Source organism: Myotis myotis, unplaced genomic scaffold, assembly GCF_014108235.1.
Source record: "Myotis myotis isolate mMyoMyo1 unplaced genomic scaffold, mMyoMyo1.p scaffold_m19_p_1, whole genome shotgun sequence".
Classification (NCBI taxonomy): domain Eukaryota; kingdom Metazoa; phylum Chordata; class Mammalia; order Chiroptera; family Vespertilionidae; genus Myotis; species Myotis myotis.
Window position 1 is genome coordinate 151,120,254 of NW_023416313.1, and position 13,745 is coordinate 151,133,998.

The 13,745-nt window shown below is 42.7% G+C and overlaps 1 protein-coding gene across 1 annotated transcript; it reads right to left on the reverse strand.

Moving 5' to 3' along the window:
* Positions 1-1,331: 1,331 nt before the first annotated feature.
* On the reverse strand, positions 1,332-8,236 carry LOC118649115 (purine nucleoside phosphorylase). The gene is made up of 6 exons (XM_036295934.1): positions 8,083-8,236; positions 5,860-6,029; positions 3,113-3,216; positions 2,742-2,917; positions 2,433-2,623; positions 1,332-2,007 (listed from the first exon to the last, which is right to left on the reverse strand). The coding sequence occupies exons 1-6, from the start codon at positions 8,091-8,093 to the stop codon at positions 1,790-1,792; spliced, it is 870 nt and encodes a 289-aa protein (XP_036151827.1). The 5' UTR covers positions 8,094-8,236; the 3' UTR covers positions 1,332-1,789.
* Between the last annotated feature and the right edge of the window lie 5,509 nt (positions 8,237-13,745).

Consider the following 13,745-nt stretch of genomic DNA (forward strand, 5'->3'; position numbering starts at 1 on the left):
GCTCAGTGGATAGAGCAGTGGCCTGTGGACTGAAGGGTCCTGGGTTCGATTCCGGTCAAGGGCACATGCCCAGGTTGTGGGCTTAACCCCCAGTTAGGGGCATGCAGGAGGCAGCCAATCAATGATTCTCTGTCATCATTGATGTTTCTATCTCTCTCTCCCTCTCCCTTCCTCTCTAAAATCAATAAAAGTGTATTTTTTTAAAAAGAAGAAGTACAAATTAGTAGTTACAAAATAGTCACAAGAATATAAAGTGCAGCACAGGTAATATAGTCAATAATATTGTAATAACTATCTATGTTGCCAAGTACTTAAATTATCAGGGGGACCACTTCATAAATTCTATGGCTGTCTGGCCACTGTGCTATACACCAGAAACTAATACAAAGTAGTACTGGATGTCAACTGTAATGGAAGAATAGAAAAGAATAGGCACTTAAGGAAAGGCCATTTTTATATTCTTAATTTAACACTATGTGAAAGAGTTTTCAAAAGCTTTCCATCCAAAATGCTTCTTCCATATTTTACTACTAATTGAAATGTCAACATTAGAGGCTCATGCAGCCCTATCCTTTCTCAAAAGGCAAATAGGCTGGGAATATAGTGTGGTTGTCAAACATGCCAGCCAGCTAACTACAAGTTGATAAGCACAAACAGTGCAATGATCCAAAAAAGGGGCTATGTCTGGCTGCTGTCACAGAGAGGTTCTGACTAAGCACAAATGAAGAGAAAGACTAGAGCCCAGAATGTGAGCAACAGGAGAAAAGAAAGTGCTCAAATAGAAGTTGAGTAAGAGCCAACTCAAGTTACCTGGGGTTGACAAAACTAATCAGCAGTCAAGTGGCTGGCAGGTTAGTAAAGGGGTATTTGCCACTGCATTGTCAGAATGGATTGAAGAAGAGTACAGTTGCTATTAATTATGAAAGAAATTAGAGTAGTGGAGAGAAGGAAATCAAGAGGAAATAGAACTAGGGCTTAACAAGGAACTGGCAACAATGGAACAGAGGGGAAATCAGTAAAATAATTCAGATATTCATGAGTATAAACAGGAAAACATTCAGAAGGCAAGGGACAGAGGCAAGACTGGCCTGGGGGAAGTGGCCTTTATAGACCATAAGTTAGCCCTTCCTTACCATTTTCTAACATCTTTCTTTATTTTCATCATCTTGCCTTTTCTTCAACCTTTCCTTAACTTACATACATCATCTCAGTCCTTAGCTACTTGTCTGAGAAGCAGATAGTCTCACAAGACATGTGCTCTCACAGCCTTTTATGCCAATCTTGGCCTGTGCCCCAGCCTTATCCCCAACTGCACAAAAAATAAAAATAAATTATTTCATCTTTCTCTTTATTCTCAAAATATGGTAGTATTAAGGTCCAAGAGGTATTGAGCTGGTCCCTGTGTGGTCTCCAGTGCTTTATGGGAAGTAGAACTAAATCCCCAGGAATGTAATAGCATTATCTCAGAAAGCTAGCAGCAACTATTACTGTGTCCAAGTCAAGCCCGAGTCAAATTCTGGGAACGTTCATGGATGTGTAGTAGGGTTTGGCTTGGGCTCCAGCTCTTGAAAATAATGGAAGTGAAAACTGTTATGAGAAGACAGTTGAGCAAAAGAGCACTAGGCACCAGAAGGGTCTGGTGGGAGAAGTGGGGAGAGTGAAGGATAGGGGTCTTCCTCTCCTTTCTGCCACTATCTAACTCCAGAGGCATGTCACCTCAGCAAGGGTCCAAAGTAGGTAGCAGCTACATGGGTCCCATAACGTAGAGGGCCAGGCCACTCGGGGTTGGTTAACAGGCATGGTCAGGCAGTGGAATGCTAGCCATAAGAATGGAGACAAACTGTTCCAATTTCTGCGAAGCTTGTTTCCCAGTATTTAGTACTTCCTCGTGGTTGGCTTTCTCCAGGCTTTCATAATCCATGATGACCTTGTTAGTGATGAGGGAGAAGCCGAAGACTCGAAGTCCACAGTGCCTTGCAACTACAACTTCTGGTACTGTGCTCATGCCTGATGGAGAAAAAGGAAAGCCACATGTCAGAATCCTTAAATGACTCTTTTCCTCACCATTTAACCTAATCTATAACTGTCTGTGTCATTTTGAAGTCAATTCAAACGATGCAGCTCCATCTTCCAGCCAGAAGTACAGAAGGAGACTATGACATTTGTTAGAATAATCGTTACAGTTATCAAATCAAGTACAGGTCATTAGCATTACAGCTGTTTAAGCCCTTGATGCTGAGTGAGGAGGTTTGATGCTATAACACATCAAACTTCACCACCTTAATACCTTTCTAGAAATCACTTTCTAGAAATTCAATCTTTCTCAAGTCAGATCTTCTCTCAATCCACTATCAGGTCTATAATATTTCACTCCTTCCCTTCTCTACCAGATCCCTCCCTCTTCAAGCCTCTAGCCAAGTATCCCTTCTCACCAACAGCATCAGCACCCAGCTTCTGCAGCATACGAGATTCTGCCACAGTCTCAAAGCTGGGGCCTGTCACCATAATGTAGGTGCCTTCCTGTAGGTCTCTCTGCTCTCCCATTTGTTTCCAGGTACTGTGAGCCTTCTGCCTCATCTCCCGGTCGTAGGCATCAGACATGGCAGGAAAACGAACTCCAAACCTAGGGCACAGGTTGGATTATCTCAGATTAATGGAATACAATGAGGTCTCTCCTCACTTTCAGACAAGTCCTTGCACCACCACTCCCCCATCTATAAACAAAGGAGCAAAATAATTACCTTTCATCATTGGGCCCTATGAGAGGGTTCTCACCGCAGAGACCTGGTAGGTTAATGTGATCACGGATCAACATAATATCTCCAACCTCAAACTTAGGGTTGAGCCCTCCAGCTGCATTGGTGACCACTAGGGTGTCCACACCCAGGAGATGGAAAACCCTCACTGGGAATGTCACCTTAGAAGCAAAAGATAAAAGATCAGAAAGTATTCTTTAAAATTTCACCAATCCACTATTCAGATATGCATGCTATACATCATGAAAGGAGGGAACCAAAAATCTGCCTTAGCTCAGGCAGTTAGGCAATAAAGTGGGATAGAGAGCTCTCTCCCTTTCTTCTAGATCCAACCCGGACTGATGTCCCCAATTTACCTTCCAGACTGGGTAGCCTTCATACATGTGGAACCTGCCCTGCATCATCACACAGGCTCTGCCATTCAGGACCCCAAACACCAGTCGACCAGCATGACCTGGCACTGAATACAAAGAAAGAAAGGGAAATGAATGGGATCGTGTTTTCATACAACATTGAGCACCTGCTCAACATGTGAGGATATAATTAAGCAAAAGAAGATGTTATTACATTCACTTTCAGAAATTTAGGTCTGGTGGAGATAGAAATTAATCATAAACTTACAAATAAATACATAAGTACATTCAAAGATTAGAACTATGGGGGTAAGGATGTTCAATATGAATATATATAAAAGGAGGGGGGGAAAGTTTTTTTTAAAGAAATTTCCAAAGAATGAGAAAACCATCTGGTAAAGGAACAAAAGTGAACAAAAAATAGAATTGGGTAATAATGAATGCAATAATTATAGACCGCTTTCCCAAAATTCTCCAAGTATGTATTCCTATTTATTACCCAAACTAAACTATATGCATCTTCACTCCTGAAAGGAAGCTCACAGTATATTCTGCTTCCTAAAGAGGCTACTAAATAAGGGCAAGGAGCTGAGTTTGGACCCACACAACGTCTTCTCCATTAGGATTCCCAAACTGTCCTGTGGGAGCACATGCCCATGATGGGGCGTGGGAATGCAGAAATAACTCCCACACAGATGTAATAACCATCATTACCATTTTCTTTATCTGACATTTCTCCTCTAATGAACATGGCCAACTTATCTTTTAAAAAATAGATGGTCTGGGAGAGGAACCAAAACCAAGGGGAAGAGTTGAGAGATATTCAGAAATAGAGATGTTTCATTTTTTTTTTAACTACCAGTAATAGAACATAGGTGAGAGTTAGGAAAACTCAAGTGGAATATAAATAATAAGTTGATAAAGCTTAAAAAATGAATCCCCTTATTACTTAGTACAGTGCCCTTCTCACTGCGGATGGAAGTGGTAGGCGGAGCCAATGTCACTGCTGTCTCCCTTACAAAATTTTGCTCTCCATCTCTCTTTTTAGTATTTCCTTCTCCAACCCCCATTCCCACCTTCCTGTTCTGGTCTCCCAGTCTTGCTCCAAAGGGTCTGAAAAATCTGTTTCGTCATCTGGGCAAGATGGCCAATGACTGAGCATTGACCCAGAACCAAGAAGTCACTGGTTTGATTCCTGATTGATGTTTCTTTCCCATGGATGTTTCTATCTTTCTATCCCTCTCCCTTCTCCTCTCTCTAAAATCATTAAAAACATTCTTTTTATCTGTTAAAAATCATAACTCTCCAAGGAAAAGAGGAAGGTAGAAATCCAAATAAGTATTACATTAACCAATGGAAGTTAATTATCTGAAAAATTAATAAGTAAACCAATAAGCTACCCTTGTACCTTACTTGAAACTTGCCTCTATTTCACTTGGCCCTTTTGTAAGCCTTAGCTGTAGAGCTTTCCAGCTGCTATTAGGATGCTGGGTGTGTTATCCTCAGGTCCCTCTGTGAATAGGGGACATCTGCCCTTTTCCCCCTCAAAAGAGTCAATGTGTTAGGTTCTATGTATTCATGGATTATTTGTATATTTATTTTAAGAAAATGGTAGTCTGTGTGTTCATTTGTTGTTGTGCTCTAGCCTGTGCCTTATCCTAGGACTGAAGCTAGAGCTGGGGAGATTAGAAATGGCAGGAGGACACAGGACAGAAGAGGCCTGACTTTGTCATGGGAGGTTACAGGCAAGGCTTTCTCCATTTACTGTAAGCTGCAGAGTAATAGGTATGATGTAGGTGTGTGAGTATGCATGTGGTGACTACAGTGTGTATGGGGGAGGTGTTGTAGAGCTTTAAAGGAGTGCTGAGTCATTAAAGCATAGGAAATGTGTCATCATCTAGTACTACTGACACACATGCCCTATTATGACCGTCCTTCTAGGGGAATTTCATTCTAAAGTCATTCTGACTCATGGTGGTTTATTTTCTACTCTTACAAGTTGTCTTTAGTCCCATGCTATAGAGCAGAGGTGGGGAACTTTTTTCTGCCCAGGGCCATTGGGATATTTAGAACATCATTTGAGGCCATACAAAATTATCAACTTAAAAAATGAGCCTGCTGCCCTAGCTGGTTTGGCTCAATGGATAGAGCGTCGGCCTACAGACTGAGGGGTCCCGGGTTCAATTCCGGCCAAGGGCACATACCTGGGTTGCGGGCTCGATCCCCAGTGGGGGGCGTGCAGGAGGCAGCCAATTAATGATTCTCTCTCATCATTGATGTTTCTCTCTCCCCCCTCTCCTTTCCTCTCTAAAATCAATAAAATATATTTTTTTAAAAAAATGAGCCTGCTATATTTGGTCAAACATTTAAGTAACTCACCCCTAATGCCTTGGCAGGGCCAGACCAAATGATTTCATGGGCTTTTTAAACAGCCCACAGGCCTGGCGTTCCCCACCCCTGCTTATAAAGGTCTGGGCATAGAAGTATTGCTCTCCCATCAGAATCCCATCAATGTCGAATCTGAGGGAAGGTGGGGGTGGGTGGGAAGAGATCAACCAAAGAACTTATATGCATAACACATGGACACAGACAAAAGAGTGGTAGAGGCATGGAGTGGGGGTGCAAGGGCAGGGTATAAGGGTCAATAGGAGAAAAAAGGTGACATATGTAATACTTTCAACAATAAAGATTTTTTTAAAAAAGAATCCCATCAATATCCCTCAGTCCCATCCCTCTCTCCTTGCCAGTACCTGTACTTTGGGGAAAGTTTGGTATCTCACTGTAGTCAAAGATCTGGGTCTGAGTTAATTTATCAGTCAGACCTCCTAAGCCAGAACCACAAATCACTGCCACTTGAGGTCGGTGTTTGGTGTGGGACAGAAGCCATTCTGCGGTATGTTGATAATCTTCATATGTGAATCTAGAACAAAAGAAAAAAAATCAAGGTGAGTTTTGCTCCCATACCAAGGGCATCGGAGACTAATGACCTTTACTACAGAAAGGCTGGCAGGTAGACCGAGGTGGCAGGGGACAGAGAAGCTAGCCGAAGAGCTGCTCAGATTGGAGGCTCCTCTCTCTCAGGAAAGGCAACACTAAGCTCGCCCACTTGCCCACTCCTCTTTCTGAATCAGACCCACTGAAAGTATGATATGAAATTCATTCGAAAGCCTGACAAAAGTTAATATTTCCACCACCAGCCCCACCTTAAGTTTTGCTTTCACTTTCAGGTTTAATATCTCTCCTTATGACAAAGATTTAAAGAAGGGACCAGAGTCCACAGACGTATAGTTGAAATAATCAAATCAAGGAGGGTAAAGAGACCCTCTTATCTTACGGGCTCAGTTTAAAAATTAATTAATTTTTCTAATAAGCTCCAAATACCTATGACCCATAAATCATGCTTCTGATCCACAGCTCTTGAAGCTTTCTCCCACTTTCCCCCCTGCTGTGTTCTCCTCCCAGTCCCCTCCCATTCTGCTTTCTCTTCACCAAGATCCTTTGCCCTTCAGAGACCTAAGGACATACACTTACCCAGAACACATACATTCCTCCCCCCCCCCTCCCCCCGACCCAAATCAACCTAGAATTTTTTCTCGCAGGACCAGTTCAATTCTCACACCCATCTGGAAAGACCAAAGATTGAAGAGGAAAAAAAAGTCAAACTGAGGTGCAATAGAGCTGAATACAACTAAGGAAGCCTCTAGAGCATTGGTTCTCAACCTCCCTAATGCCGAGACCCTTTAATACAGTTCCTCATGTTGTGGTGACCCCAACCATAAAATTATTTTCGTTGCTACTTCATAACTGTAATTTTGCTACTGCTATGAATCGTAATGTAAATATCTGATGTGCAGGATGTACTTTCATTGTTACAAATTGAACATAATTAAAGCATAGTGATTAATCACAAAAACAATATGTAATTATATATGTTTTCCAATGGTCTTAGGTGACCCCTGTGAAAGGGTCGTTCGACCCCCAAAGGGGTCAGGACCCACAGGTGGAGAACCCCTGCTCTAGAGGAAATCTTATCCTTCAAAAGAAGAGCCTTCGAAACAAGATGGCTCTACAATACACCAGGAATGTAGCTGGGTAAGGGATAGGGGTGAGGGCAATGGAGCTGGGGCACGGGATGATGGAGAAGAGAAGCAATAAAATGGTTAAAAGTTCATCAAATAGCATCCCCAAGAGGTGCAAAGGAAATGAAAGAAGCGAGCCCTAGACACCTAGCTATCTAGCCACAGATTATAGGACTTCCTCATTGGCCATCAGTCCCCCAAGAACACCCTGGAGCCTGGGGCATGCAAAAGCCTGTGATCGCTAACGCTGGGAAGGACTTGGACTTAGATTTCCAGGACCAACGCAAAGAGAAGGGTTTTCAGAGGTGTGAGGTGGGTGTAGTGGGCAGGGCTTGTTGCTCAATTCGCTAAATAAAGATTTCCTTTTCTCCTTGGAGACTCCATCCCCAACTTAATTGAACCTCCAATTTGGAGGGAAAGGCTGTGTTGGTGAGGGACTGAGCGGTATCTCCTCTGAAGGAGGAACTCTAGATATGGGCACAAAAAGTACCTTACAGCTGTACCTAGACTCTAGAATGGGAATCTGTGAAGAGCACATGGGGATGAGGGCATGCCTCCCTCTACACTTATACCCCAAGCGTGTGTGCGTGCGCGCGCGCGCGCGCACACAGACACCGGCTTCCTTTCCGTACAGACTCCGCGGTACTAACCGGTTCCCTCCCTGCTCTGGTGGCGCCACTCAACTCTATTCCCACGTGCGCCCCTACCGGCGCGAGCCGCCCCGCGGCTCTGTCGCTTTGTCCCTGGCACTCGGCTCCATGCCAGGCCTCTGCATCTCCAGGGCACTCTCCCGGCCACCTCCGGGCTCGGAGTGCCAAGTTTCCAGGTCCCGGTGACAGCTATTTCCCCTCCCCAGGGGCCTTTGGGGTTCCTCGGGCCTCGTGCCCGCCTCACCGGCTCTCCATGATCCCGTGGACGCTCTCTCGATGAGCCTGCCCTTGTGCGCAGGGTTCTGCTCCGCTGAGCTGGGCTGCCGCCACCGGTTTGGCCCGCACAGTTAGTGCACTGTAAGCTGGGCGCGGGCTTATATCCCCAGCCCAGGAGTGCCCAGCCAATGGCAGCCACGCACGAGGGCCGGCCCCATCTCCATGGTGACACACCCAGATTCAATTGCTGAAGGCTGGGTTGTAATCCTGAGTTCTTCCCAGGGCTGGACCCTTACTCGCGCCGCCTCACCCAGCACCTCCAGCATTTCATCCCTGCACCTATTGCGCCCCCAGAGCCCGGTTTTCCAGCAAGAAGGAAACTGTGTGGGAAGACAGCTAGAAGCCAGGAGGGGGAGCTCCCCTCCCTGCCAACACCCACCAGCCTTCGCCCATGAACCGTACCCTGTACCAGCGGTTCTCAACCTGTGGGTCGCGACCATTGGAAAACACATATATAATTACATATTGTTTTTGTGATTAATGCGTTAATTATGTTCAATTTGTAACAATGAAAGTACATCCTGCATATCAGATATTTACATTATGATTCATAACAGTAGCAAAATTACAGTTATGAAGTAGCAACGAAAATAATTTTATGGTTGGGTCACAACATGAGGGACTGTATTAAAGGGTCGCGGCATTAGGAAGGTTGAGAGCCACTGAGTGTAACCCCATTCCAGGTGGTGTCTGCAGCACACCATGAGAGATTAAAAAGAGAAAATTTTAAACCTTAAATCATGCAATCCCAGAAGAAAATTAAGTGAGTCTGTGTCTGAGTTCCTTCCTGGACAAAGGAAACTGGGTCGACCCTAGCAGCATTGCTGGCCTGGAGGTTACAGGATCTGGGTCTAAATCTAGGCCCAGATGGGGAGATGATAAAACTTTTAGGGGAAAGAATTCCTGGATCCTCAACACGAAGGTATGAGATGGGAAACCAGACAATTCCTTGATTTACATAATACTGGATCCAAGCAATACAGATAACTAGAGAAGGATTCATGAAACAAACTACATAATAGAACATTCTTGTGTAAGAATATAGCTATTGTCCTACCTGGTTTGGCTCAGTGGATAGAGCATTGGCCTGCAGACTGAAGGGTCCTGGGTTCAATTCTGGTCCAGGGCACATGCTAGGGATTGTGGGCTCGACCCCCTAGAAGGGGGTGTGCAGGAGGCAGCCGATCCATGATTCTCTCTCATCACTAATGTTTCTATCTCTCCCTCTCCCTTCCTCTCTGAAATCAATAAAAATACATTTTTTTAAAAATAAAGGAAGTGCAAACTTAATTCGTTTTTAATGAACTCTCTAAAGTTAGTGTACAGAAACCAAAAGAAGATGCTCTACAATATATCTACAAAAGAAAATTCGGGGACAAGTCTCAATTTTCTATAGTAATTCTACAGCATCATATGGGACAGAATCTGCAGTATATATAAACATTCCCGTCACCCACGAAATGTACTGTTATGTGACAGACAAGCACAGTTTACCAGACCCCTCCTTGGTCAGGTAGTATAACCTTCAGAACTACACAACATATTTTATTCTGAATTCAAGTTCATCAACCAATGTTCTGCTCCCTCTCCTGGCCAATTCGAGGCCTGAGTGCCAAGTTTCACTTGAAGCCCCAATCTCTTCAACCTCAGTTTCACCTATGACCCAGAAAGGAGTCTACCCTACAAGGTCCAGCAGGTCTTCTCAAGCCACATCTTTATCTTGGTCTATTCAACATGAGGACCCAGGCTCTAGGTTGCATTAAAACCTACCTTAGATCCTGTCCTAACCCTAACTTTGGTTTATTTACATCTCTTACTGCTGTCCTCACAGGTTTTGACCTTTAAATGGTACAGATTCAGGTGTTCTGTGTTTGTGTGCATCTGCTGCACTACGAACCCTGGTGTATAGCAGATACTTAATGGTCAAAGCTATAAAATGTCTATTCTTTCTATTTAGGCCACGTTAACTTAAAAATAATAGGCCAGCCCAACCGGTTTGGCTCAGTGGTTGAGCATTGACCTATGAATCAGGAGGTCAGGGTTCCATTCCCGGTCAGGGTACATGTCCAGGGCTCAATCCTCAGTGGGGGGCATACAGGAGGCAACCGATCAGTGATCCTCTCTCATTGTTGTTGTTTCTATCTCTCTTTCCCTCTCCCTTCTTCTTTGAAATCAATTTAAAAAAAATTTTTTTTTAAATAATAGGCCCTAGCCAGTTTTGCTCAGTGGATAGAGCAGTGATGGCGAACCTTTTGAGCTCGGCGTGTCAGCATTTTGAAAAACCCTAACTTAACTCTGGTGCCGTGTCACATATAGAAATTTTTTGATCTTTGCAACCATAGTAAAACAAAGATTTATATTTTTGATATTTATTTTATATATTTAAATGCCATTTAACAAAGAAAAGTCAACCAAAAAAATGAGTTCGCGTGTCAGAGGTGTCATAGGTTTGCCATCACTGGGATAGAGCATCAGCCTGCGGACTGAAGGGTCCCAGGTTCAATATCGGTCAAGGGCACATACCTCGGTTGCAGGCTCCCAGCCCTGGTCAGAGTGCATGCAGGAGGCACTCAATCCATGTGTCTCTCTCACATCGATGTTTCTCTCTCTATGTCTCTCCCTCTCTTTTCCACTCTTTCTAAAAATCAATGGGAAAATATCCTCAAGTGAGGATTAAAAAAATAACAAAGAAGCAACTGCCACATGCAGAAGCAATTTCTAAAAAAAATAAAATAAAATAAATAAGATAAAATAAAATAAAATAAAAAATAATAGGCCAGTGGCTGTCCCTCTCAGAGCATGCCCTGTTTTCCCTTCCACCTCTACTTCTCCCCAGATGGGGTAACTTTACCCTTCTCTCTTCTACGCTCCAAGGGCCCTTCTTTTGCCTCTGTAACTTGTTTCCTGAATCCACAAAGCCCAGTGGGCTCACTTCTACTACCTCTGTAACTTTCTAGATAAACTTCCTCTTATAATTTGGAAACAACAATAATAGGACAATGTGAGAAGCAAACAAGCCTTTGAGATCCAAAAGAATAGCTATTCAGGAAGCACTGATTCATGCAGAAACCCAAATAGGAGGTGAAAGGAGAGGATGTTGGTGAGAAAAGGAAACGGGAGCAAATACACAAACAGAAGGAATTTCTTTAGAGGAAACGGGAGCAAATACACAAACAGAAGGAATTTCTTTAGGTGCAGCTCAGCTAATACAGTGATGTTAATTCTAAAGAATGTTTTTTAGGCCTGTAGTCATAATATCTGCTTTCTTCTTATCTACAGAAACAGTTGTTTGGGATACAATGTTTCTTTAATCCAAAGGTTATTTTGCCAGTTTTAACATTTCAGGAGTTTGAGGAGTAAGACATAAGGGAGTTCCCCTGCGCAAACAGTTCTGACTCATAAAGTGACTCTGTTTATTAGTTTTTATAGTCATCTCAAGCGAAAGTCCCATACTCTATTCCAGTGATTTTCAACCTTTTTCATCTCATGGCACACATACACTAATCCCTAAAATTCTGTGGCATACCAAAAAATATAATTTTTGCTGACCTGACTAAAAAAATAGATATAATTTTGATTCATTCACACCAGACAGCTGTTGTTGTGTTGGCCCTTGTCATTTTTTTATTTGACACTCTAAGGGAAAAGAAGTCAGTAGCCCTGGCTAAATAGTCATGTATGGCATGCTTTAAAATTTTTTTCGGCACATCGGTTGAAAATTGTTGCTCTATTCCTTTATGACCATTTTGGACTATTTTCAGCACCCCGGCCAGAGGTTACCAATTTCTTAGTTTATAATGAGCTTAGTATCTCAACAATTTTTTTTATAGCAACCCTAGGTCAAAAGAAATGCCTAAGAGTTTGCTTTTTAAGTAGTTCGTTCATAACAATTTAGTAAACATTTTTTAAAAACAACATACACAAGTTGGAAGGAAAAAAATTAATTTTTTCTTAAATAGCCACAAATAGTTACTAAAGGAATTGATGTGCCTGTTGGAGACTGCACAACTTCTCAAACCTTGGAATCCAACACTGCTACCCCCATTTCCTGTTCTGTGCTGATTTTCACATAGTGCTTACTTTTTTTTTTAATATATTTTTATTGATTTTTTTTTTTTTTACAGAGAGGAATGGAGAGAGATAGAGAGTTAGAAACATCGATGAGAGCGAAACATCAACCAGCTGCCTCCTGCACACCCCCTACTGGGGATGTGCCCGCAACCAAGGTACATGCCCTTGACAGGAATTGAACCTGGGACCTTTCAGTCCGCAGGCCGACGCTCTATCCACTGAGCCAAACCGGTTTCGGCAGTGCTTACTTTTTTATCAGAGGGATCTAAAACCAGGTTTTGCAATAATATTTTGAAATCAAAAGGAATGTAGCAGAATCTAATGTTCAAATTGTGAATTACCTCCAGGTGCTAATTTGCATTGTATACAACAAATATTGACTATTGCTGTGTTTTCTTTAATTTTTTTTTAAAGAATAGTTTATTGATTTAGAGGGAGAGGGAGAGATAGAAACACCGATGTGAGAGTACAACATCCATTGGCTGCCTCTTCCATGCTCCCTACTGAGGATCCAGCCACAACCCAGGCATGTGCCCTTGAAGGGGAATGGAACTAGCAACCTCTGGTGCACAGAACAACACCCAACCAACCGTGCCACATTGGCCAGGGCTCCTTTAAAAAATTTTAATATCCCATGGTGCCTCTGAATTTTTACCTTGGCACAGAGTTTGGGAAGTATGGCCTTAATCACTCAATGCCTCCTCATTATCTTGAATCTGTGTAGTGTAAATGAATGGACTTTGTAATCAAACTACTTGTGTATGAATTTCATCTCTACGCCTTACATACCAGTTATGTGACCCAAGGCACGTAAAATTCTCACTATGCCTCAGTTTCCTCATATGTAAAATGGGATAATAATAGTACTTACTATTGTTGCAAGAATTATATAAAATGCGTAGTGTTTAGATAATGCCTGGAATTATAGTAAGCACACAGTAAATGTTGTCTATTATTGTTATTCCCCATTGTCTCTTTTTCTTTTTGAGTTCTCTACACCACCTAACTGTGAATTGGATCAGAAGAAAAGCTAGAGGTACACCCAACCCATCAACAGCAATTCTAATCCTGCACTATTTAAAACAGTACCCACTAGCCACATGTAACAACTTAAACTTAATAAAATAAAGATGAAATAAAAATTCAGTTCCTTAGTTATACTAACCACATTTTGACTGCTCCATAGCCACATGTGGCTAGTGGCTACCATATTGCATAGCATAGAAACATTTCAATCATTACATAAAGGCCCAACACTGCTCTTATCGTTTCTGGTCACGCTGCCCTGTACCCACCTAAAAGAAGCTGGAACTATGTTTTATTCTATACATTTAGGGTTCCTGTAGTCAAGAATCAAATAATCATCAAGGGGTGATTATAGTCCATTACTGCCATATCACCCTTCTATCTTATCACGCCTTCTAACTGCCGAGAGACTCCCTTGTCCAAATGTACTCATTAACACGCCCATTCCCCACACTCAAGATCAAGGAAACTGAAGAACAGAAGCGACAGGTTCTAAGCCACTCAGCATTGCCTTACGGAACGGAAAGATGTCTC

Coding starts and splice junctions, on each gene's coding strand:
- LOC118649115 (XM_036295934.1), bottom strand. Junction 2,624..2,741: donor ATAGGGCCCAATGATGAAAG/GTAATTATTTTG, acceptor CCTGTGCCCTAG/GTTTGGAGTTCGTTTTCCTG. Junction 2,008..2,432: donor GCTGGGTGCTGATGCTGTTG/GTGAGAAGGGAT, acceptor TTTCTCCATCAG/GCATGAGCACAGTACCAGAA.